The sequence below is a fragment of the Pyrgilauda ruficollis genome, unplaced genomic scaffold, assembly GCF_017590135.1.
Source record: "Pyrgilauda ruficollis isolate IOZ18807 unplaced genomic scaffold, ASM1759013v1 scaffold39, whole genome shotgun sequence".
In the NCBI taxonomy this organism is placed as follows: domain Eukaryota; kingdom Metazoa; phylum Chordata; class Aves; order Passeriformes; family Passeridae; genus Pyrgilauda; species Pyrgilauda ruficollis.
In genome coordinates this window covers 1,820,325-1,846,658 of record NW_024525378.1, presented here as the reverse complement: position 1 = coordinate 1,846,658, position 26,334 = coordinate 1,820,325, and the positions used below count along the sequence as shown (strand labels likewise).

General features: G+C 37.4%; 1 protein-coding gene across 1 annotated transcript in view; it reads left to right on the top strand.

Moving 5' to 3' along the window:
* Nucleotides 1–26,334, top strand: part of GABBR2 (gamma-aminobutyric acid type B receptor subunit 2) — a 454,172-nt gene that overhangs the window by 189,293 nt on the left and 238,545 nt on the right. Inside the window, exon 5 of the mRNA XM_041476645.1 lies at nucleotides 23,567–23,668. Within this exon, the coding sequence (XP_041332579.1) occupies nucleotides 23,567–23,668 (102 nt within the window). The remainder of the gene's footprint in view (nucleotides 1–23,566; nucleotides 23,669–26,334) is intronic.

The window sequence follows — 26,334 nt, the reverse complement described above, 5'->3', positions numbered from 1 at the left end:
GCAGATCCAGCATATATTGCTGCAGGCTGTTGTTCCTCCTCAGCCTTGGACTTTGCGCTTCCCCTTGTCAAACATGAGGCTCCTGTCAGCCCATGGCAGTACGACCCTGATGTGTATCAGTCACTCATCCCAGTTACTTGTCATCAGCAACCTTGCTGAGGGTACCCTCTGCCGCATCATCTGAATCATTAATGAAGATATTGAACAGGACTGAAGCCAGTACTGACCCATGGGGTACACCCTACCTTCTGGGCTCTGCTTAGACTTCATGCCACAGGGTTGCAGCCATTTGGGCCAGTTTTCAATTTACCTCACTGTCCACTTGTCCAGCCCATACTCTGTTAACTCTTTGAGAATCTTACGGGACAATGTCGGGAGTCTTGCTGAAGTCTAGGTAGACAATGTGCTCCATCACCTTCTCAAGGACGGATGCGAGGTTGACTGGCCTGTAGTTCCCTCACATTTCCTTTCCTCTGTCTTCAGGCACTTCTCCCAGTCACCGTGATTGTTTGATTATTGGTGCAATACAGTATCACCTACATTGGTGTGCTCGGTAACTGCCCACAAGATCTCATTTGGCTCACTCTCCATCCCTAGGAAAAGCTCTATATTGTCCAGCCTCATAAAGGGCAACTCCACCTCCTCATTTTCCTCCCCTACTTCCAAAGGAGCCTGTATCCCATTGCATCGCTCAAGTTACTGGATCCATCCCACCTTACCTGTGAGCCCCACAAAGTGGTAGCCCCACAGCAGCTCACTGATGCCTAAGTCACCGTGTTTATTCTCCATGCTGCATGCATTAGTGTGTTGGTGCTGCAGGGGGCAACCCCACATGCTGATTTCCCAAAACAATTGGAATATTTCTCCATAATGGTGCCTTGTAGGCACATCCTTGCTTACATTTTGGAAGCGACCCTGCTTAGGCTGCTTAAGCTTTGTTTCGTTGATTTTGTGATCCCTTTTGGACATGTCACTCCAGGCCCTTTACTTATCAACCTTCTCTGCCCTTCACTGTCTCTTAGCACTTCTGGTAACTCTCTCTCCTCTGTCATTCTTAGTTTAAAGTGCCTCTTAACCAGGTCAGCCATTCTGCTGGCAAAGATAATTTTGTCTCACTCAGCGAGAGGAATCCCATCTCTCCCAAGCAAACAGGGTTCCATAGTTGCAGAAATCAAAACCCTCTCACCACAACCAGCTCCACAACCAGTTGTGGATATGTATTACCAGCTGCCTCCTCCCCACAACCTTTCCCCTCACCAGCAGGAGTAAGGACAACACCACATGGGCCCCTATGCATGTGGACACTACCCATAGAGCTTGAAGTCACTTTTGATACTCTCCAGGCAGCATTATTGGTGCCCATATGGAAGGACAGCAGGGAGTAATAGTGTCAGGAAAGCTTTGACACCCTCTAAATATTATCCTGGATCCAGGTACCCAGAAAGCAGCAAACCTCCCTAGATCATAGATCAGCTCCACAGATGAGTTCCTCTGTTCTCCCCAGCAAGGGGCCACCCAATACTATTTCTTGTTACTTCTTCCTGGTAGTCTTGCATGATTTAAGATTAGGTTTAGGGGACCCAGATACTTTGCTTGAAAGCACATTTCGGTCATCTTCAGGATTCACTACTCTACTGGGAGAGCAGTGAATCTGTCACATTTGTAGACCTTTATGTGAATAAGGAGTTTTCCTCTTGGTAGCAGAGATCACTGACTTGGCATGAACAGCCTGAATCTCCACTGCATCTTGGTGTGCAGGGATATTGAATCTGTAATATGTCCAAGAAGTCTGTGTGTCTGTCTGTCTCTCTTTCATCTTTCCTGCTGTTGTGCAACCTATGTGTCAATACCACACTTGTGTTTATGTTGATTGGAACACAGTTGTGTGCCTCTTTCTCTCTTCCACCTTTCAGTTCTTCTTTTTTTGTGATTTTCTGCACAAGCTTTGTGCTTGTCTGTCCCTAGGAGCTGTATTCTGGGCTTGACTCTTGCAGAGGCTTCTCCTGAGCACCAGCTGAAAGGATTCTTGACCCTCTGTAATTGGTGGCTGCAAGAGGCTCTCAGCACCTTGGCTCAAGGGCATCTGATCATGTTCATTGGAATTTGCTAGGGCATTTTGGGGCCACACTGGCATGGCTCTCCTTATTTTATCCTTGCCTGGCAGTAGCAACCACCTTCAAGTTTCTCAGAGGATTCCTGAGTTCTGTTATTATCCTGGACCTTGTGGCCAGAGGATCACAAAGCAAAGACCATCGACTGCCATGTCTGTTTGGGACACATGAAAAGCAAAGTCTGCATGGAGATAATAAAATGAGAAGCAGAGGGCAGGAAAAACAAATCACAACATCGTTTTATTGAAGGAAATTCATGTCAGAGATGGTAAGCTAATTGATTTCTTAGAACGATTAGAGTGGATTTTAATGCTTGTCTGAATTTTATTTTGGTTGATACAGTGCCCTGCAGGACCTGGGCAGAATAGGGAAGATCGGATGAGTGCAGGGAGTTCTAAGTCAGTTCAGAAGCACAGCCAGAAGAAAGGCTCCAGCAAACAGCAGTACTTTCAGAATAAAGAAGTTGATAGTGACTTTTTAAAGGAATAACCCTGGGATGGATTTTTTTCATTGTATTAATTCATTACTTTAGGGAGAACAACTTAAAAACTTGTGAAAGTTGTAGATGACACAGGGAATAAAGAAATTCCCATTACAAAAAAGAAACAGATCATCACAAGGGTTGTTCTGTATGATCTTGTTAAAAGGAATCAGAAAATGAAGTGTGGTAGGCTTTACATGTGGTAAGGTTTCCAGCTACTCCAGGATTTTAATTAAATAGATTCCAGCTGATGCAGAACCATAAGACATTGAGGATGGTTTCGCGTACTCTCTGTTAAACTCTCTTCCTTTGGATCATTATAGCTGTAGCCTTAAATATTTTATTGCAGGTTTAAATTTTAGTTCTGTAAAATGTTTTACAGCCTACAGCATATGAAGTGACTTCCCATGTGTGGATATTTTAAATCCACTGTACCAGGCAGTCCCTTTCAGTGATAAATTTTTGTGGATTTTAGACACACCCCATTCTTAACAAGAACCTCCTTTCCTTGTTCTTTTTTAGATCCAATCAAACAGAATTGTTAGTTCCTGCTGCAAGTGAAAATCTTTGATTTCCCTAATCTGTGTTACATCACCTTACAGAGAATTTACTTAAGAAATATATATTTTTTTTCTTCTTGTTAGAAAATACAGAATTAGTTAAACTCTGATTATTTAAATTTTTATTATAATAATCGTACTGCTGTGATACTGAAGATACACTTGAAGCTGTTTCAATTTTTGCCAAATGCCTCTTTTTTAGTCTAGCTGAGATAGCTACTTGTGCATTTTATTAGTATTACCTGGCTGAATAAATGCATGAGAACTTCCAGCATACACATTTCTAAACTTTGACTGCAATCAATACTGTCAGAACAAACTTGAGATAAACCCTTTCTGTAAATGTCAAAAGCTAAATCACATACATGTTAAATAGGAGTAAAATTCACTAAAACTGTTGCAGTGACTGTCTTGGCTTCTTCTCTGGAGCTCTTTGCAATTGCTGTGAAGGAGCTTTCAAGAGGTTCATAACCTAGGTCTGTAAAAAGTATATAGTCTTCAAAACATGTGCAGTTTAGTTGTTCTTCCTCCTGACACAACTGATGGGGTAGTGGATAAATCATTTATGGGTGCATTCCCAAAATCAGAGGCAGAGATGACAACACACAGACCAATGAACTAATAAAGTTAACCAAAAGTCAACATTGAGATTTCTGTATATTACAAGTGCTGCCATTTTTCTAGGAAGTTAAAGCCTTCCTCTGCGGCTATAGGAATGTACTTCCGCACATGCAGAATTTGCATCCCCAAATAAATTCCTGGATTCCGGAGTGCTACTGTCTGTACTTCAAAGGCTGAAAGGAGGTCTGTGCTTTCTCTCAGAAAGCTGTTGCTGCAGATAACATTTTTGCTTTAGTTTCTCATTCAAGAACATGCCAATGAAGTGGAAATTCTCTTTTCTGTTCCCTTCTCTGAATCCTCTGAAATGAATTCAAACTCACATCAGCCCACTGCCTGGATGGGGACCTAATCATCAGAGTGGCAGACATCTGCTAATTTTTTTGGCAGTAACTCCAAGTACTTTTGGAGCATAACCCATTCCAGAAGGATACAGTGTAGGTGGAAAATGAGGAATATGTCCAGGTACTCTTAAACAGATACGTAACAAGAAATGCTTATGTTTGCTCTGCAGTGCTCTGAGGGAGGAAGGTGGGTGGTGAATTCCTGTACTTCATTCTGCAAATTACACATCTACTAAAGGGAGGAGGAGTACAGAACAGAATTAGACAGTGTTGTACAGAACATGTCGCTTACAAAACTTCTTTTGAAGTTCAGCCTGTATATGGACATTGAGCTGGCACTGTTTGGAGGATAAGAAGTGAGCAGATGTTGGTCTTCCTTCTGCAGAGACTGTTCTAGTCATTCCTTAGATATTCAGTTAGTAATGCAGCATGAGCAGGAGTGCCTTTGCTGTGCCTTTGTTTGCCATGCGGAGACATAATGGAGATTTGTTCTCGCATGTTCTGGGATTTGTTCTCACATCCCCAGTCTATATAGGAGTGCTAAGAGAAATGCAAACTTCACCATGACAGACAAGACAATATATGGCATTAGCAAGTCTTAACAGGCACACCAAAACTTCTTTAATAATGCTCTGTGATCAAGTGCAACTTTCCAGACAGGACAAACAGGTGTCAAGGGTAATCTGTTTAGCCATCTCAGTTGCATACTCAGGATGCAGTTACTTCTTCCTAATAAGTAAGTAAACAGTAGCATTTGGAAAAATGCATCAGTCAAATTGTACGTGTGGGAAACAAGAGGTTCTGGCTTTGCAGTTATCAGGAGTGGTGCTTTGCATGGTGATTGCTGAAACCATGGCTTCCTACAGAACCACGGATCCATCCATAAAACAAATGTCCTTCCTATTCAATGTACCCCCATAGTTCCTCTTGCCTTCAAGCATGGACATAACAAAGTGCTAGTATGCAGTCACTAAGAAAGAAGCAGGAATGTTTTCCATAGACCTTACTTGGCTCACTTTCCTCCCTTGCTTTGTGCTGAACTCTTCTGAATCTTGTCATGTCTCCAGCTTGAAAATTTTTCTTCTGTGATCCTTCTGCTTCTTGAGGTTGCATGTAGCAGAGGTGTGCTCTATATCAGACTACTTCATCTGTCTGAAGTGGTTTTGTAGATGAGATACTAATTTTATACTGAATGAGTGCATAATCCAGCTGTATCATCTTTATAAATTAAAAAGTGTAGCCTTTCATTTTCTTCAAGTCGTTTTTGTGACTGCCCAGCTTCATCAAGAATTGTCCACTTGTCTTTTTAAGACTTCTTCTCTAAGACTGTAAAACTTCAATTTATATCAGCACTAAAATCACTATCTCAGAGGTATAAGACGGTGGAATCTGTTTCAAAATGCAACAAATTATATAAATTTTTTTTTTCACTATATGGTTTTCTATCCTGTCCTGATAATCATTTAAGAATTCATAGGAGCATTCTTAGGCTAGAATGGATCCAAATTGCTATGCTCATGCAGTGTGTTGCTTGTGAAGTTCCCAGCTCTGATATCTTTGTACTGAAAAGTTATGTTCCTCACAGTACCAGAGATTGGAGGGCTGTCGGCATCACATTGAAATGATATTCCCTGGAGAAGAGGAGGTGACAAATATAAGAATTACCTTTTGATTATGGTACACTGCACTGTACCCTTTAGCTCTTATTTTGTTCTCCAGTAATTTTCTTCGTTTTAGTTTTAGCTTTATTTGTTTAATTTCAGGCTGTATGATGTTCTGATGCACTAGCAAACCAATTTGCCTGCAGCCTAGTAAAAAATCTCATGTTTTGCCTCTGTCAAGTCTAATGATTGCAAAAGTGTTTGCTCTTGCACTGGTGGAACAGACAAGTGCTCTGTGTTACCTTTGTCAGTCTTCTGCAATCGGCCCTGAGGTTTTCCCTCAGAACAGCTTTGCTTTATTTGTCCAGCTTGGTGAAATGAAAACCATGATATGAAGTTTTTTCTGTGGTGGATATCATCACCAGTGGTTTCATAGATGCTTTTGTTTGTATGAATACTGGACACTAGGATGAATGCAAAGGAAAAAAGCAAGAAGTTCTCAACAAACTGGAAGCTAGCTGTTTTGAGTTTTCACTTCTGTTAAAGTTACTTATAATTTACTTACAAATACAAAACCAATGAAATACCCCTACCATGACTTCCTTGTTTAGCTTAAATTTTGTGTCCTTAAAATGCTTTGCATAACTTGTTTTGTTCTTTCCATATAAAATACTTTCTTAAATTTACCTCTGATTGAGATTTTCTTCCTCTGGCAGGATTCCTGTACTTTGTTGACCAACATCTTTAGGCAAATTTTTGAGTAAAAAAAGATAAAGATTAATTCTGAATGATCTTGATAAAACAGATTACTAGATTCAGAATTGGTCCTCTTAAATATTTACTATACTAACAGAGGGTGACCCATGTATAGTTTCAATTTTTCAGGTGACTGAGGACATGCCTGCATAACTGATGCCTCTGGAGAATGCTCCCATTGCTTACAGGAATTGCTCTGTGTTTGGGATTTATTTTGTGTAGTGTTAACCAAAGGAGAGGGAAATGATGATCTGTGGCTGAGTGAGATGATGGGTGAGGGGGTCAAGAGCCCACGGTGCAGGATGATGGGAACAAGAGAGACTACAGCAGTAATAAAGCAGGGTAAAGGGACACCTGCCTCAAATGTCTGTAGCTCCTTACTGAAACATGCAGAAGAACACTGCTATGTTGTGGCAGCTATTGATCAGAGTTTAGTGAAAGTAATCAGGCAGCCTGAAATATGGAACATACTGAGGCTTGAATACAGGCTTAAGAAAAAAGCAGTTAATTGAAAATAAATGTTTTAATTTTTATTTCTGTTATGGAAACATCCCTTCTGCTGGATGAATATTAAGCAGATGTGGTAATTCTTGATGAAGTAAGTGATTCACATTTACTAAAAAGCAACCTTAAGCAAGGCTCCCAGATCCTTTGAATCTGTCGTTGAAATTCTATGCCAATTTAAAATAAAACTGTAGACAAGAACTGAATGCACATTAGTTTTCAATTATTAGAATGAAAGACCTCTTTCCTGTAAAACTTAACATAAGAATTAAAGACAGGGAGGGAAAAACAATGCACATCTTTTCAGCTGTACACAGTATGTATGTTTGAATTTCAGTCAGCGATGCAATGAAAGAAAAGCAATCTCAGCTGTAGCTAGGCTTAGCTGCAAACTTTTATCTGCCAAAAGAAGAAAGCTAAATAGAATTACTTGATAAGCAAATGCTGAACTCTGTGGGACCTGAGATTCCAGATCTTAAGAATATGTCTGCACCAAAAGCAAAAAAGTTCTTACCTGTCTCCAAGACAGAAAGAACTTTCAAAAAGGATTTTGTTTATTAAGGCTAAGATTCTGCCCGCATCCATCACATGGTTTTGATGCAGTGGTTTCTGACTAAAGCATTGTGCCTTCTATTTTGCAGGAATTTCAACTGACATATTTCCTTTTGGCATTAAAATATTTGTATTTTTCCTTAAAAAGCCTGGTACATTCCAAATCTTAATGCAGCATTATGTGGTATAATATTACAATCTTCCCCTGAAGGTCTGTTGCTGACTATGACATCATATGGTGGGGAATATCCTTTTAGTCAGTTTGGATCAGATGTCCTGGCTGGGTCCCTTCCCAACATCTTACCTATTCCAAGTTCACTGATTTGGCGGGATAGGAGGCAGAGAGAAATCCTTAACTCCATGCAAGCATGACTTAGCAATAGCCAAAACCCTGGTGGGTTATCAGTGCTGTTTTAGCCACCAGTGCAGAGCACAGCAATGCACAGGCTGCTGTGAACAAAGCTGAGTGGATAACTTCTTTCCAGCCAGACCCAGTACATCACGTTATTCCTTTTTGCTCAGGTTGCTGCCAGAGAATAAAAGTCATCAGTGTTTTTAAAATCAAAGTGGTTTTAATCAGTAGATCTTACACAGTTAAAAATAACTACTTTCTGCTGATATCAAAGAATTTTCCATTTTTATTGTCTACAGGGATTTATTATAATTTCAAAAATGCAGACGTTTAGTACAAATAAAGTACAAATAAATGAGGGGTGGGAGTTAGGCTGGATCCAGAGAAAAGTTAAAAATAGGAAAGTTTGGTTTTATCTTGTCAAAATGTAGATTTTTCTTTGTTTGCTAAGGGAAAATGCTACAGAATCTAATTAATAGATGTGTAATTCTGTTGTTTCACATGTATTCATGCCCAAGAACACCAGCAGGCTGGGAAATTCACTCCCGTCTTTGTCACTGTCTCAGTGGGTAGTGATGCACATTAAAAATGTGTCTTATTTAATCTTTAACTTCCAGTCACTATATTTTATGTATTTTTGTCTGCTAGACTAGAGATTGAAGTTAGAAAATCTCCTTAAGTAGGTAATTTATCATGTACAGACTATCATCAAGATCCAGTTCTGTCTTAATCCATCTTAGAGCTCATTTAGTCTCTTGCTGTACAGTCTATTTCCAAACTGCAAATCAATCTTAAGGTTTTCCTCTGAAGTTTGAACTGTATCTTGGAATTGCTTTTAGTGGAAAAACTGGATAGAATTGGTTATCTTCAGTTTTGGGGAAAGAGTGTAGTTACTGTAGTAGTACTGTATGCACTTTAGGCATATGTCTTTTTTTTTGCTAGGCATATATCTTGAAGTGCACATCTTTTTGCAAGTGGCCAGAGATTGCCTTCAATCCGTGCTGCAGTCCAGATATAGGGTGACAAACTCTGAACTGTGCCCACCTAAAGAGTGAGCAGGGCTAAGGTTTCCAGACAGGGGTTGTCTGCACACCAATTGTTGTATAAGATGGTCTGGTTGGGTGCAGGAACAAAATTATCACATTTCCATTTATATTTATTTTTATCTTAAAAATAAGGAAGAAATTAAGCTTTACTAATATTTAGGATGCCAATTGACATTGGTGCATTTAGCCAATCCATGTGTCAGATAGTCACATAGGGTTCCTGAAGTGTCCTGAGGGGAGAGGGGCTACTTCCCAACACTGGGGAGTTGAGAGTGGCATCCTCACTCATTCATTCGCTTTCAGCTTATTCCATGTATTACTGTTTACATGTGTCCAGTTAAGTGGATTTATGGATTATATCATGTAGTTTTCACTAAACTACCAAATGGACCAGGGGCTTAAAAAGATTCCTGCAGAGCAACTGCAGATTGGAGATAATACTGATAATGCCAGTAGAAGTGAACACAAAGAAAATGACAGAGCTGACATTTCTCCTCCTGCTAGTATGAGCTCTTCATCAGTCACATAATAGATAACAACTATGATGAGCCAAGTAGATCTGAAAAAAAAAGTGAAGTGAAAAAAAAAAAACACCCCAAATAAGTTACCAAGACCATTATAGCTACTGTTGCTAATAGTAAACCTTACTCTAAAGGTATAGTGTGCCTTGAGACGTTTGCTATAGACAGTAAATGAAGCCATTTAGATTAGGAAGACATTTAAAATTTAAGCATCCAGAACACGAAAACAAAGTGAAGTGAGTGTGTAAAGTCGTGTGTAAAGTCGTGTGATAGTCTGTCCAGTACGTTACATAGCTAAACATAATGATAAATGTTTAAAAGAAAATTCTGAATTTTCTTACTTAGTAGGAAAATACAAAAACACCCATATTTTTTGAGGCAACACTTGTTTTTATTGCTCCAGTGAAAATCGCTGAAATGATGCATGGAAAACAATAGGGTGACAAAGTCCATTTGTCAGCAAATACTGTTGTAAGATGGGCAGAATTGAAGAGTTGCTGAAGAGTGGAAGAAACAGATATTAAAAAAATCATGCAGTGTAGGATGTTGGGAGTATCTGAAAGTACAGATATTTCTAATGTCTCAGGTATTTGTTGGGTTCTGTTTCAATAGTGGAACAGATAAAGAAGTACTTCTTTGTGAGCCATTGAAGGAAATATGTACTGCAGAAGGTATATTCTCAGCAGTAATAATAAGTCATGTTTTATGGAAAAACTATGTAAGTGTAACCACTAATGGAGGAGCTGGTACCAAAAAAGTGTATTCTGGAGGGTTGCAGAGCTAGGATCATGTGTGACATATCTTTGCTGTGTCAGTCATTGGCAAGCTTGCAGGAAGGAAGCAGGAGCTGAGTTGAAGTCCTGCAGTGCTACTAATGTGGTTAATCTTATATAAAAAAAAACCAAACTTACAAAGCTGAAACTTAATCTATTAGAATCTATTAAATAGCAGTTTGGAGAAATGATTGAAAACTAAGGGATGCACCGCATTATTCCTCCATTTCTCCTCTCCTTTAGGATCATACTTAAGAGTATCACATCATCTGGTAACAACAGGGAATCAGGGTGGGGAGAGAAAGAGGAAGGATTCCTGTCCTCCTTTCTCTAATATATGTTTTTAGACCCAAATATCAGTAGTAGCTGATGCTTCCCTTACTTTGATGCGTTCATGTTATGTGGACGAAAATATGTTTCCATGTCAGTGGATTGGTATTTAAACATTTATTCACACAAATCAGTAATGGATGGTCAGTTTCCTAAATACTCTAATAACACCTGCACTCCTAGATAATATACACCAATTTTTCCTGGCATCGAAATAAATAAATAGAAATTTAAAGAATTATTTAGATTGCAGTATACACAAATATAAATTCAAATATGTCTGCAGAGCTTTAGCAGAAATGTTATGTAAAGAAAGAGAACATAATTTAAACAAAATTAATGTGTTTCTCCTAACTCCCAGTCTAGTGCAGCTTCTTCTTGCCAGAACAGAGTTTGCTTGTATGGACTATGGGTCTATTCCCTGTGCTTCTAAGTCTCTTTCTTGTTTAAAGGAGGGAGATTAATTTTACAGGCAATTAATGTTACAGTTTGGTTTTGGGTTGCTTAATGCTAAATGGGCATTATTCATCAAACCAATTCAAAACACATAACAAATGGCATGGAATGTATTTAAAACTCATTAATAGATAGAAGTTATTTTGAGGGAGATATTCAATTCCATTGGTCAAATGTGTAACCCATAATGATAGTATACGTATACTCTCCTTCCTAACAGGGACATAGCAAAGCATTGTATGTGCTTATGAAGGTATCAAACATTTTTTCCTACCAGATTTTTGCTAGGTCTTGTGGGGATATAGAAGTCTGATTCCAGCTGTTCTTTGAATTCGAGACACAATCCATAAGACTAAAAAGAAAAGGTTAGCAACAGTAAAAAGAGTTAGGACATATGGTCAAGGAGAAGACCACCAGTCCATAAAAACAGACATAATTCTTACCACTTAAGGCTGCCAACAAGTGACCCAAAGACACAGATTGAAACTGGTTCCTTAATTTTCAGCATAACACACTTCAAGTAATTCTCACCTGGAATTCTTACCTAGAAGATTTTGTCTTCTGGTCTCCATACTGAAATAAGGACTTCCTCTCAGACAGAACTGATAGACTGCTTACATTTTTGTATGATTTTCCAGTCATGGATACAATTGGCTTTACTTTCTTAAACCAAACAGCTTGTATGTGATTCTGGAGGATTCTACAGGAAAAGAGAAACCAATGAAATTGAAAGATGCCACCATGGGTTTTTTAACTGCATTTCTGCAAGAATGAGTGCAAACCCCAAAAGGCTACTTAAGGCCAAGATGCAGTACAAGACCTATTCAGGACCTATTCTATTCAGAATCCCATTGGGAATAATATAAAATAATGAACAGAACTTATTTAGAAAGGACTTGATATGAGATACAAGAAATTATTTTAATTTAAGAAGCTTCAGGAAAAGTAACTACAAGGAAAAAAATCTCAGAACATAGAAGTCTGTCAAAGAAGAGAAAGCGCAATTAACAAAGGCATTGAAGGGTTCAAAAAGATATGTACAAGAGCCAGAGGAAAATCTCTTTTCTAGAAAGACTTTTCACAGGTAACTGCAGAACAGCTTCAGCCAACAATTGAAATCTCAGTGGAGGAAGTATGTGAATCAAACTGAGACGCTCAAGTACAGTAAATTATCACCACCATATGGTGTCCTTCTGAGGATTCTGGAGTAAATAAAGTGTGAAATAACAGTCATATGCCATGGCAGGAAATGATGTGCAAGGTTTTCTTCAATATTAAAAAAAATATTAATATAGTTACTGTATTTTCTTTGATCATGGAGAACCAAGGGAAAATCCCCCAATTCTAAAATTAAGTTTAATCATCTAGTCATCCTAGAAAATAGGATGAAAATGCTCTAATAGAAACAGTACTTTTTATTGCTTTCCCTGAATTTAATTTGGTTTAAAAGTGAATTTAATTCACTTAACACATGTGAATTGATAACTGGAATGGGTTAGCTGAGCTATTAACTACCTTGCTTATCTAAATTTGAGCTTTCCAAAGAGGAATGTGATTATGGATTCTATCCATTGTAGCTTGTTTGGTTTTTTTAACAGATGTGGTTGCTCTCCAACAGATGTGGTTGTCCTCCTTTAGCAGAGGACAGTCATGTCACTCATGATGAATTTGGGAAAATCACTGATGTAGTAGATGATAGTGCCATTGGCAGTTTTTAGGAGAACGAGATGGGAGGCAGAGAGATTAGAAGGAGAAATAGTAGTTTAGTCTGTAACTTTCTTCTCCCCAGGTGATAAGAGCTGCTGTAGTTCCCTTTTTGCTAGAGAGTGTCATTTAAACATCAATTATTTTTTCTATTGCAGACTTTTAGAAACATTCTGTCACACTCCCTGAAGAAGCCTTGAACTTCAGCTCGCTGCTGCATATAAGGGACAGGGTCAACTTTGTGTGCTTCCTAGAAATCACAGTTGGCTATTGTGTCAAGTACATGGCACCTTTTCAAAATACACTTAAGTAGTTGAAATTGTATGCCGTGTCTTTTCTTAGTTTTGAATTTTCAACCTTTATTTTTAGATTTATCCTTTGTTCCTGAGCGTGTTGGTAATCTAAGTGCAATTAAATTTTAGATACTGATAATTTTGAATGTGAGCCACTTTATATGCATTTCTCACATTTTCCGGGAAACAATGAAGACCACAGTTACCATACAGCTGCTGCAAGACTGCTGCTTCCTCCTACAGGTGTATGTGTAACCACTTTGTAAGAAATTTACTGCACTGACTAATAAATTTCCCAAACAGAAAAATATTAGTTGTCTTTGGCCATTTGAAACTTCTTGCAGCATCCAATGACAATAACATTGAACTTACCAAGTATTCTTATCAGAATGTTTAACTCACTCTACAAAGTCATGTAAGATATGTAGATCTGCATGTAGTGACAGCTAATTTAACAGATTTGGAAATCAGTTGGGATTTACTGATGGAATTCACAGAAGTCCTTTCTGTAGATAAAAGCATGATTGGTATTTAGGGATGATCTTTTCCCCATAAGTTATGTAGCCTTTCAGCCAGCCTGTGCGATAATATGTCTATTTTTTTTTTTTAAATATGAAGTACTTCAAGGAGATCCAAAGGGAAGGATGTTCACATTGTGAAGACTGCCACAACTTAGATTGTGAATTTCAGCCTTCTTGTGGCTTGTGGACTTGAAAGCAGGGAGAAAGATATTTTCCTGTAATGCTGACAGTATCTTAGTCATTCTAGGTTTCATAACACCACAGTATCTTCAGTACAGGTGTGTGAGTGCAGATTCTTGATGCCAGCTATTATAGCCAGATTCACAAATCCTTATTTGGATTTGCATTGCTGATGATTTTCTGCATACCACAGACAGAGAATGCAAAAAAGAACGCAAAAAATTAAAAGTTGTGCTTCACAAATATTTATTAAACTATTTTGGTATTCTGAATTATTAATAAATATAAATTATGAATAAAGCTTATATGGTGTCTTCACAGCGAGGCGATGCTGAAGCATTTTGACAAAACCATCAGATAAGTAGAACTTGCATGTGTAGAAGGTGGCCATTTGTGTTTGTAAACCCATTGTTTCCTCAGATAATAATCCCAGTGATCACAGGAATGATATTTGTGACCATCTGAGGCAGCAAAAAATTAATAAGTGAGCAATTGTTTCCACTTCAAAGACTCTAAAAAGTTATTTTGGAAAAAAAAACCAAAGCAGTAGTATGAAATTTCAATACATAAAACTAAGATATGCATTAGTATTTTAGTGTCATGTATCTTCAGTTTATCCTTTTCTGACTTAGGTTTCCAAAAGGATTAAAGTTACAGTCCTTAGTACAATGTGCTACAAAATTTCAGTCTTAAGAAAACAGAAAAGAATGGCTCAATTTAATATACATGTGCAAGTGAAAAAAAGCTCTTTGAATTTAAATGATACACAGGGGAGAGGAAGAGGAATATTTATTTTTAAAATCTCCTTATTGCTTGTCTCTGCCCAGTAATATCACTCCAGTTAGTATCCAATTTAATTTTCTAATGTAGCAGAACCTCTCTTAGTCAGAAGAGACAGAAGGTAACTTCTCACGTGATTTTCCAGAAAAAAGAAAAATGGGGCTGGAACATGGCTCATATGGTAAAATTTTCTTGTATATTTATAATAGCATCATCATTGTAATGTGGTGACCTTGGATCCTGGAAATGGTGTCTCTTTTCTGCTTTTCACCTGAAAGAAGAAATAGAGACTGATGATGTTTAAGCTGCAGGGTTTTTTTACAAAGCTGACCTAAACAAAGATGTTTGGAGTGGTGGAAAATAAGTTAATGAAAAGCTTCATTAAAGTGTTCTCAAATTTTAAGCAAACCTATCCCTGTACTCCTAAAAAGCCTAAAGTCCTAATACCCTAGGGTGTTGCCAGGAGGGCAAGTGTTCCCATAGTTCAGACATAGAACAGAATTAAATCTGAGCTTGATGTTGCTGACCTTTCCACATTTAGGAAGTCTGAGGAATATGGATTGCTATCTTTTAGGACTTGTGAAATAATGTGATAATTCCTTGTGCTCTCTCTCCTCACAGGTTCTGTAATCTCCCTTTCATCAAAATGTCATCCAATTTTTATATTAGGTGAATGTTTCTTCCTATTTTAGTTTTCCACCGAGGCTTATATTCATAATTTTCAGTTGATAACAAGACTTACTCCTGGATGCAGAGGTTTTTATAAATGTTGGCATAGCCCCCTCAGTCTGATACAACTAAACCATTAGTGAGGAGCTGTAGCTTTGGAAGAGTGACTGAGTGCATGGCAAAACTTCCAACTTGGTCCAGGTTTTCTGAAAGAAAAAAATCCCAATACATAAGGACTTTAAAGGTTTTTGCAAATCCATGGTTTGAATAAACCTCCTCTGCCAGCCAAGAATTGGAATAAGACACTGTGTGTTCTCCCTCAGCCACTGGGTGGACAGATTGAGGAGTGATGCAGGAAGGCAGCTCACCCCTCTGACCTTGCCCTGAGAACCTTTTATTAAGGTAAGGGATCTTTGGGGCTTCTAAGTTTCAGTGGATGTCAGAGCTACTGGAACACCATTTTGAGTCAGGGTTAGATTTTGAGACCTGGAGTTCAGCTGTCTGTATCTGAGAGTCATCTAGCTCCATTTCTAGTTGATGGAAAAAGGAGAGAGGTTCTTCCAGGGTGCAATTCATCTCACCTGTTTTAGACATCTATTTATTGATGAGATGACTCATTCCTTAGAAATGCTCATTTATCTTAACTTTAGCAATATACATGTAACACCCTTCCTAGTTAGTGCTGGAATAAAAAAATATTTTGTCTGTCATGGATTAACAGACTTGAAATGTATAAATGGTAGGTTGCTTTCATACTGCTAATCAAGGAGGATTTTACATAAGGTGCTTCCTTATGTAATTATAAATCAAAGCTCTTTTAGTACTGATAACATTTTCTTAAGCAATACTTAATTATCATTCATGTTTGTTTGAATTATTCCTCTCAATGAATTTTGTTCAGAATTTTTTTAGTAAACGGGCTCTTCCTGAGTGTAATAAATCTGTTTGAAATGTGTATGTATGTAAGAATTATTAACTACTATACATTATCCACCTCTAATAATATAGGCACATCTTGAGTCCCTAATTTTTGGTTCAATGGTCAAACAGTCTCTGCTACATGTATACTACTACAGAAGTGGGTTTGAGGGTGGTGGTGCAGTGTGTCCTTCAAAAGAAATTAATTATCTTTTACTAAGCTTTGATTTATTTAGTTCTGTGGTACCATGAGACTTTCCATCTTGTTCTATTCTTATTTCGTAGGCTAGATTAAATTCACCAATGTAAAGCAGCCTTACTATGTATTCTAGGGGGTTTAAATTTATTTTAATTTAAAAAAAAAATTATTTGAGTATATTTTTTCTCTAAACTCATATTTAAACCCTGTGAAATTTAATTTCCCAGAAAAAGATGCAGGTATACTCTATGTTCTTCATTTGATGTTCTGATTGCACTTCACACATAATAATATAGAGTGCCTTTACTTGTCTGCCTCCACATTCCCTCCAAGAAAAAATATTGAGTATTTCAGCACTCCCAGTTTCTTGAATGCTTGCACCAACTTCAGTAGTCCTATTGCATTCCCATGCTGTAATAAACAAGCATTTCTAAATTCTCACTTAATTACTTGCACTTCTGGCTTTGGTTTATGAATTATTAAATAATCTATTCTCAATATGGTTCCTATTTACTTTCATAATACCTGACATGAAAATTACTGTTGTATAGTATTACAGCCTCCAGACCCTTTAATTTTGTTCTGCTTTCTCTACGAGTCACATCTGATAAACTTGTGGAAGGATGGTCGTCCTATTTCCCTGGAAGCCATCACAAATCACATTATCAGTTTTGTAGATGGTATCTCACAGTAAAGGAACCAAAAGTTTATTTTTGGTGTATTTTCTTTTTCAGTTTTGTTCATTGGTTCTCTAACTCCTCATGTAAACAAATGTTATTTCTCATAGACTACATCATTACTTTCAATCCTTGCCTACTATCTTAGAGATCCTTTCTGGCTTGGCAATGCATTATGCATTTTTTTCCTGTAAGGAATGTACCATTCCTTTTCTCTCTCTGCTGTACTGAGTTGTGTTTTAACTTGTCTTAGTGTCCAGTCTTAGTGAAGAGAGTTTATTTTTTCAGACTGCTCAAAGTCCTGCTGAACATTGTGTGCATGTTCTTAACATGCCTGTAGATTAAGTGGAACTTAACCTTTTCATACTTTGTCATAGTGCAGATCCTTAGAGATTTTCCTAGCTAAATTTTTATTTCACTGTAATATGCTGGTTTTTTCAGGTACCTCATAGCAACTGATCCACATCTTGAGAAGATGAATTGTTTTTTTTTATCCATTGGAGAGAAATCACCTTCTAACTTAGACTGTGTGTAGGTCACCCTAAAGCTCCCTAATTAACTTCCCCCCTACCACAAGAACCCTACATGCCTATCAATTCTTACACACAGCTGGTAGGTTTAACATCAGAGCTCCTGTTTATGTTTAACTTCTGTGATCAAAAAAACACAAGAAAGGTAAAGTAAGGAAATTTCTTTCTTCCTTTAGAGAATTTGGGAGGAAATTAGAGCATTTTGTAGGTGACTTGATAGAGGTTTATTTTTAAATGGGCATGAGCTGTTTGATAGTCACACATATGTAGGTTTTATGTGAAACCATATTTACCATACTGCCATTCGAGGCAGAAAGGAGGATAAGTTACCATTTTTAACTTGAATATATAATTATAGTACAAATACAACAAAAATATCACTAACAGTGTTATTATTACTCCAGTCTGAAACACATGGTTGCTTCTTGTAGGCAAGACTAATATTGATTGCATTAGTTTTCCGGTTAGACCCAGCTACTAACATCCTACTTCAATGAAAAAAGTAGTATATTTTGTGAAAACCTGTACTGTGGCAGTTTACCCAAATAAAAATCCAGTATTCTGGGGTTCCTTCTTCCCTTCCTGTCACAATGAAAACCATAAACATGGTACTTTTATAAAATACCTGATTTCTTTTGAATAGAAAAGGAAATCCAGTGCAGTTCTGATTTCATTTCTCCTTTACACGATAAAACATTTTTTAGTTTTCCTCTAAATGAAACTAGCTACTACTAGCTAAAATAATATTTTACTGTTTCCTCTTGGTGTATTTTTGCTTCGTCTTTTATTTTTGCATTGTCTCTCTGCTTCAAATGAGGTTCTGCAACCTGTTTCATTTTTATAGTCCCAAATGATGTGTATATCAATGAAAGTGTATCTCCGCAGTTTGTATTTCTTGGATGTAAGTTTTCACTTAATACTTCTAAGCCTCTAAATGTGAGTAATGTGTTCTATTGGAATGGAAATAGGGATAATTATGTTTGCTTGTAACACATTGTATAGTGAGACCTCTATCTATACTAATCCCAAAAATTGTAATCTGTTTTATGCAATTACACACAATTTACATTTTGTCCATGTAATTAGGAAACTTTTTCTTATCATTCAAGCATTTGTTTTGTACACATATATTTATATGTCTGTATTGAAACTCCTACAGTATAACATTTTGTAGTGAACTGTATATTCTGGACAACAGGAAATCTTAGTAAAATATCTGACTCTGTAATCCATCTGGTCTGACCAGTTCTCATTTGTTAGGCATCTCTTATGATCAACATCTGGTGGGATTAGACTGCCCTGAACGACAAGGATTTAGCTTGCTGTACTTACATGCAGCTTTAGTGAACCAAAAGGTCATTGAAAATATCTGTTAAAAGCAAAGTAGTATGATTAATCTAAACATCATTAAATTAATTTTGTAACTGGCAGAGTTAGGATTAACTGAGTGAATTGTGCCTTTAAACATATAATTTGAAATAGTTTGAAATGTTGGTCAGTGGAGACCCCTAAATCTGAGCTAGCATAACTGACAGTTCATCAGGACTATCACCTTTCTTTACTGTTTTCCTCAGAAAAAAACCTGATAAAATTGGCTTGCAAAAAAATGAAATACTGTGGTCAAATGGATGCTAACTACTTACTACAGGTCATAAGATGCTTGCACTCATAATGTCTCTGAAGTGAGCAATCTCATCTCACCTGAAATAAAATCAGTATGTGTGCAACTTTTGTATCTTTGTGAGGGACCACGTTGTTTATGTATTGTACGCAGAGAATCATCACACAGAGTTCATGTAAGAAGTAAAAAAACAACCAAAATTCAGTGTCTGGGCTCTGAGAGCACCAAAAGCTCTTTCTGCCCCTGAGTAGCCCCCTAGGGCTGCACCCCCCTCACCCTTTTCCCATCCCTGACCCCATTTCAGCTCAACTCAGTGCCATCAGTCCATGCCCCGTGATGCTGTGGGGTGCTGGTTTCTCATTCTCTCCATCACAGCTATGGCTGGCAGGGACCCTGTAAGCTTGTCCTCAGTCCTGTCATTTTGGTATGGACCTGCCCAGCAACCATAGGTTCTGTCTGACCCTGGCTATTTTTACCAAACCTACTCCAGACTTGAGGATCGACTTCTCAGCTTTGCACTGGGCCTGCCTCATTACCATGGACTTGCATGGAGCTGTCACCGCCTGGCTGAAGCTGGCTGTTCTCTCCAAGACTGTCCTGCTGGCCTTGCTGGGTTGCTGGCTGGTGAGTCAGCCTAGTCCAGGGGCTGTGCACTTGTGCCCCATTTCCTTAGGGTGCCAGACCATGATGCTCCCCAACATTTTCTTCCTTTCCTTAAAGCTACATCCATTCTTTCTGTCATACAGACGACAAGTATGTTGAAATTTTATTTCCTCTAGACTCACCATTTTTAACAGCCCACTTCTATTTTCTATCTACTCTCTCAGTTTGATAGAGATTAAAGAAATTAAAATTTCTGCCTTTGCAGTGCAAGTTCATTATTCCTCAAAATCCCTGTATTTCTTCTTTCACAGGTGCAGGGTGAGGGACTTTGTTGTTCACCTCTCAAACATCACTAAATTTGATACAAGAGCTATGAGGTAGGCAAGTATTGCTGCCATCCACTTCACAAGAAAAATGTACAGCCTGACTTGGTAGCAAACTTTAAAAACCTTTATTTCAGTCATAGGAGCTGAATCAGAGGGCAGCTCTGGCAGAATGAGAAAGAAAAACCAGTTCTTTTGCATCCCATCTTTACTTTTGCCTAAAGCAAAAGAGCCATCCTTTTCTTCCTGCAAAAGCATCCCTTACAAACCTTTCATTTTTGGAACTTGCCCCTGAATAAACATATTTGCACCCCAGTAATTTTTGCAGTTTTTGTAGTATGGTGAAATACTGTTTTCATCTAGTTTTGTCGGCAGAACAGTGCAAAAGTGTCTTTCACTGGTTTGTGAAAATTTTCAGGTTTATCGGTGACCAGGGTTGGAGTTCCTGTTTTGGGAAAATGAAATATTGCTGTCTTTAAAGTACATAAAGTTGATATAAACAGACATAGAGCTACAGCCTTTATTAAATTGTTAACAAGGGTCTAAACTCCCATGGAATAACACTGCTTCTGTGTTGTAGTTGGTGCAAAATTTCCTTAGCAACAGTAGATCCTCATAAAAACTTAATGCAGTTTTGTTACCACTTTCTTACAGCAGTTTCTGAAAGTGGAAATGATCCTATTTACACAACAAAAACTAGAAGCACAGTAGTTTACATTTCTCCTTACTTGGAGTTGGTGGAATGAAAAGATTGCTGCTGAGCTCTAAAACTGCTTGTACTAAAACTGCTGGTGATAAGCTTTCCAGGACTGCAAGCATCTGCTAAAACAAACCATGCAGCATTTTGTATTCTCAGTTTCACAAATTTCTTCCAAAATAGGAATGTTTGCATCAGGATTGGCAGCTCTAGAAATCGAGGTGACTGACTTTGGACCTAAATCCAAATCAGAAGATTCTGTAGTTAAATTTATCTGAAAGAAGTCAAGAACCTCTGTAGAAAGAAAAACACAAGTTTCCATTCCATGATCTTTTCATAAGGGAAGAAAAGAACCTGAGGTTGGTGGGAAAAAAAGAATGGAAATAGGAAGTAAATACTGGAAAATACAGTAAAAACGCTCTCAGACCAGGGACATAAGATGACATGTGTCAGACATAGGTCAGAGCATGGAAAGGAAAACATTTTCTTTTAGAAAAACCTTTTAAATTCTTACAAAGCTGCTAATATCTTGTTGGGATAATGGGGACGAATCACCTTTCTTTTGGCAAAATCTCCACAACAGATGCATCTGGAAAGCAGCAAATATCTGCTTGAAGCAGTAAAGGCAAAGGTTTTTAACTTCTTTGGCACAAAATCTAGTAAGGTGTGTCTTTTGGGAGATAATCAGTAGATAAATGAAAAGCCTAGGAGCTCTGAAAGCCACAGATACTTTGCTTCTAGCAGATGAGCCAGGGGAGATGTCAAAGGAATTTCTCAGTGGCTGAATTTAAATAAGTGCTGCTCAGAAATAACCCCAAACATACGCAATTTAATTCCTCAAGTGCAAAGTTCTGAAGGGATGGAATCCCAACAAGTCAGTAGACAGCCTGAAGTATAATTTTTATAATCATCAGCCTTGTGCCCACACTGAAGCCTATCCATAAGTATTAATAATATTTAATGTGTGTTTTTTGTAATTGTTCTTACATTAATAATGGTCTAATTTGACTAGACAGTGTTTGGTAAATCAGCTGTTTTCTGCTCAGTTTAGCTTAGTGTTAATCTAGTCTTTCTTTGATTAAAAGACTGACTAGCATTGGTCAGAAAAGATCAGAAAAGCATACCTGAAACTAAAAAAATTCTTGTCATACAGAAGAAAATAGTTCAGTATTGGGTAGAAGCATATGACAGATTGTATTCCTTTGGAAAGTACATTGATGCTAAGTAAGGAAAATGCTACTTTTTGTCAGCAGCAAATGATAGTTCTAGTGTTCTCTTACACTAGGTAGAAGGATTTTGGACATTGGCTAAACTATGATCAAGAGAGGTTTATTTTCTTTTGTTATCACAGATGTTTGGGTTTGTTGTTTTTTTTTAATTATTTGTATCAAGAAAAACCTCTTGTAAGGAGCAGTTAATGGCATTGCTGGAAAATAACAATAATTCAGTTTTACAAGTATAGAAGCAGAAGAAGTCACTACTGATCACTTTCTGTGAACACATTTTCACAGAATGAGTTTAAAAACTGGTAGCATCACAGAAGGATAAAGGATGTAACAAGTCTTGGCGGGCTGAGCATTCTGACTTGCTTCTCTGAGATAAAACAATTTTTAATAAAAAGTTACTTATATGTCCATTTGTTCTAATCATTATAAAAGGTTATAAAGTAAAAAAATGTGTCTTAGTAATTTTAAAGCATGACTAAAGGGAATAAGATGACATAAAGGCCATGAAAGAAGTAATTAAGGCAGCTGGTGTAGTGATGATTGTCAGGAAATGACCCATACAGAGGGTCATCAGAAATCATATGATGCACAGGCTTCTAAATTCTCCTGTTTAATATCATGTTTCTTCCATCCTCTTTTTTCTGTGTTTGCATGTGGGATACCTGTTTTACACTGATTTGCTTCTCCTATTTCTGTTATTACAAACAAATTAAATAGACAACCACTGCAATTGATGTGATCATAATTCTATTAACTTAAAATTGGTATGCCACTCTCTTCATTTCAGTCTGTAATCATGTTGCAGAATAAAATTATTTTTGCTTATCTATTAGGAATAGTAATGTAAAACTGGTTTTGCACTTGTGTGGCTGGAGGAAAACCAGCAGCAATTAAGACAGATAACCTTAAAGTAGTTATACGGGGAAAACCCTAAATCAGAAAGACAGATTGCTTTGTATGTTGTCTGGCTTCTTTGTGCTATTAGACATCTCAATGAGGACAGTCTTGTCACTATTAAACAGGTGAAAAATCTGCTAGTACCTAATGGCATGTGCCACCTTCAAGCCAGCTGTACCTGTTGCTGCCCCATGGCGTGATGAATGGTCTGAGAGGGGTAGGGCACAGAGGAGTTCATTAGGCTTTATCAGGCCCTAAGTGATGTAAGCTAAGCTCTGCTGATCCATGCTAGGACCAGCTAGCATGGATCAGCTGAAATAAGTACTTGAGAGTGTATAAGGGTTCCCTTGATAAGTCTTTTCTCTTTATACTGTCTCATACATCACTTTGGCTACAACAAAGTTTTTGGTCCTAACAGCCCTGGGAACACAGAAGAGTTGCCCACCCCGTGACACAAAGTGGGAGCTCAGTTTGTGGGGCTGTGTGTGAACTTCTTTTGCCAATCATAATAACATACTTTACATGGTACAGCCATTGATAGCAGACTGTGGTCGTAGGGGAATAGCACCTTGATCACATTTTAGGCGAAATGGAAAAAACTATGTGGGTGCATAGATCATCGTCTAGATCATTGCTTGTCATTACAGGTATAAATGCAGTCCATCTGCTTCCTTCTCACTGGCTCTCGGTTCACTGGTTTGCCTTTTTCTCAACTTGTGACAGGTGAGGAATAATCTGACTGGCGTCCTTGATGGCAAAGACATCGAGATTTCAGATACTGAGAGTTTTTCCGATGATCCCTGCACAAGTGTAAAGAAGCTTAAGGTATGTGTTGCTGTTTGATGAAAAAGAGAAAGTGGTGATGGTTTTTTTTCTATGAAGAGGAGTAAGGAAATGAAATTTGTGTTAGAATGATGTATCATTATATTCCATTGCATAATAATATTTAAAAAAAAAGGCATTTTGAGGTCCTAGACCTTCTTAAGTTAATGAAAGTGTATAGTAAATATTTTTGATAGTTCCCAATAGTGGTACTAAACAAAGGAAGTTGTTGCTGGCTTAATGTTTGCAGTTGAAGCCCCAGTCATAGTGGGAAAACTCTTGAGGTTTGGAACCAGAACCCTTTTAAGGTAAATTATCATGTAGAATTGAGCCTCTTTCCATTAGCTTCATTGCACATTTTAAATTGAATTCTTTGCTAACATCATCTGCATGATTTCAAATGAATCACAAGGAGAAAAGAAGAAAAAAAATTTGGTAGCAGAATAATTTCTCATCCTTCTCTTATTGTATTGATTTATTAGACTTCTGGCATCTCATAAAATTAAAACTATATTTTAGCATTACCATACAGCACAACCAGCAATAAACTAGACACAGGAGAGATGAATCTTAAACTGCACAGGAACATGAAACAAATGATTGAACAGCAGGAGAAAGCACTTTTAAATGGCAAAGATCAAATTGTTTCTGGCATCAAGTGCAAATGACACACAATCAAAGCCACAGTCTTGCAAATGCTTAAATATGTGTAAAACAGGATGCAAAAAAGAACTTAATAAACTAAATTATGTTTAAAAAAATTACATTAAAGCAATATTGACCTGTGTAAGACTAGACCACTACTGAACCTGCAAAGGTTCTGGAGCATGGTAAACTAAGTGGGATTTATTATTGTCACAATCTAGAAACCTAAGCCTGAATGTTTAAAGTATTAATAAGTAAAGTTTATGTTTGTGGAAAGCCAATGTTTGTCCAGTCTAAGCCAGTTTGTTTTTCTGTCTGGAAACCTGTCTGGGTTGAAGACACTCCTGTAGGTGTTACAGTAAAGTCCGTATTTTTGACTAGGAATGGTGTAATAACAAGAAAAATATGCATATTAAGCATGCATCTTTAGGCTGGAAGTCAGAAGAAGCAATGTGGTTTTAGCTGTCCTCTGCATCAGCAACACACTGGGTTGTTTTGCAGGGAATTCCAGATGAGCTAACAGTATATTTGTTATCTCTTGATTTCTTCTTCAAAGCAAATTAGTAAAATAATAAATAAGGAATTATCCAGAAAATTTCTTGCTCTTGACAGAAACATAAGGTTAGTTATCATTAGGTACATGTTTGACAGAGAATTTAGCTAAACAATTCTAATAATGTTAATTCCTTTCTTCTACACGTAAACCTCATATCTAATGTAAGCTGCTATCTGCTCACCTGAAATACCTTTTATTTTCACAAACACATTTAAATTAATGAAACTGATGATTATGGAATGGGAAATAGCAAAGTCTGGTATGATTTGCAGAAATATACCTTTATATTTTATATTTCTCTCAGTAACACCTTCGTTTCTACTGCATTGACTGCACAGTTAAAAGGCAAATTTAAGCAGAAGTATATCTTTAAAATTCATTTTTGTGCTCAGAGAAAGGTATGGATTTGTACATCCATGTAAATGCTTGAAAATTCTAACATATGCAGACAAATTGCAAGAGCAATAACACTTCTGCTTCCAACTTTTTTTGTGTCTTGCATGTCGGACAAAATAATTACCATCATGTTATGATTGTGGGAGTTGATGTCCTCTAGTTCACCTTCACCATCAGTGATTCCATAGCTAAGGTCAGAGGCTTATCTATAGTTCTTCAAGTGGACATCCAGGCATTTAGAAGGCAGAACACTCTTTTGTCAAAGGTACCCAGGATTTTGTAGATTTATCGATAACCTCTTGACTGTCAGATATGTGGTAGAGAATAAGACAGAGTATCTGAGCTATTCAATTTAGGCATCTCATAAAGAGCCTGCCAAGACGTTGACTTTTCCTGGCAGATGAGATATTGTAGCAATCCTTCTCTGAAAAGCTATATAATACAACATTGTGGTGTTATTCATTAGAAATGAGGCAGATTAAAATCTGATCAAAGAAAGGAAGCTCTGAAGGCTGAAAAAAAAATAGCTGCCTATTTCAGCATAAAATGCATCACTCAAAAACTCTGAAAAGGCTAAAGAGTCTCTCGTGTCTGAGGCTGTTAGAAATGGCACTGAAGGAGACAAGTTGTTCTTCATCCCTCAGGAGAGCATCTTAGATGTGTTGATCCTCACTCTCTTCAAGGTTTATATTACTCAGCTCCTGGTGCTACCAAAGACATTTTATATTTAGTAACCAAATAATATCCTCACCTATGAGAAAGAAAGAAAGCAAGAAAGAAAGCAAGAAAGAAAGAAAGCAAGAAAGAAAGAAAAAAAGAAAAAGAAAAAGAAAGAAAGAAAGAGAAAGGAGAAAAAGAGTCATTATTTTTTGAGGCTGTGCTATAGTCTTAATTTATAAAACATGTTTTTATGCAGGGTTTGCCACAACTGTGGGTAAATGAAATGTAACTGTTCTTCATTTTCTTGTTTGAACTTCAGTCCATATGGGAACATATGTATTTCTTACTGAGGGGCAAAGCTTAAATGCTGATATTGCTACTGTAATCTCTGGGAAGAGTAAATATGACAGCT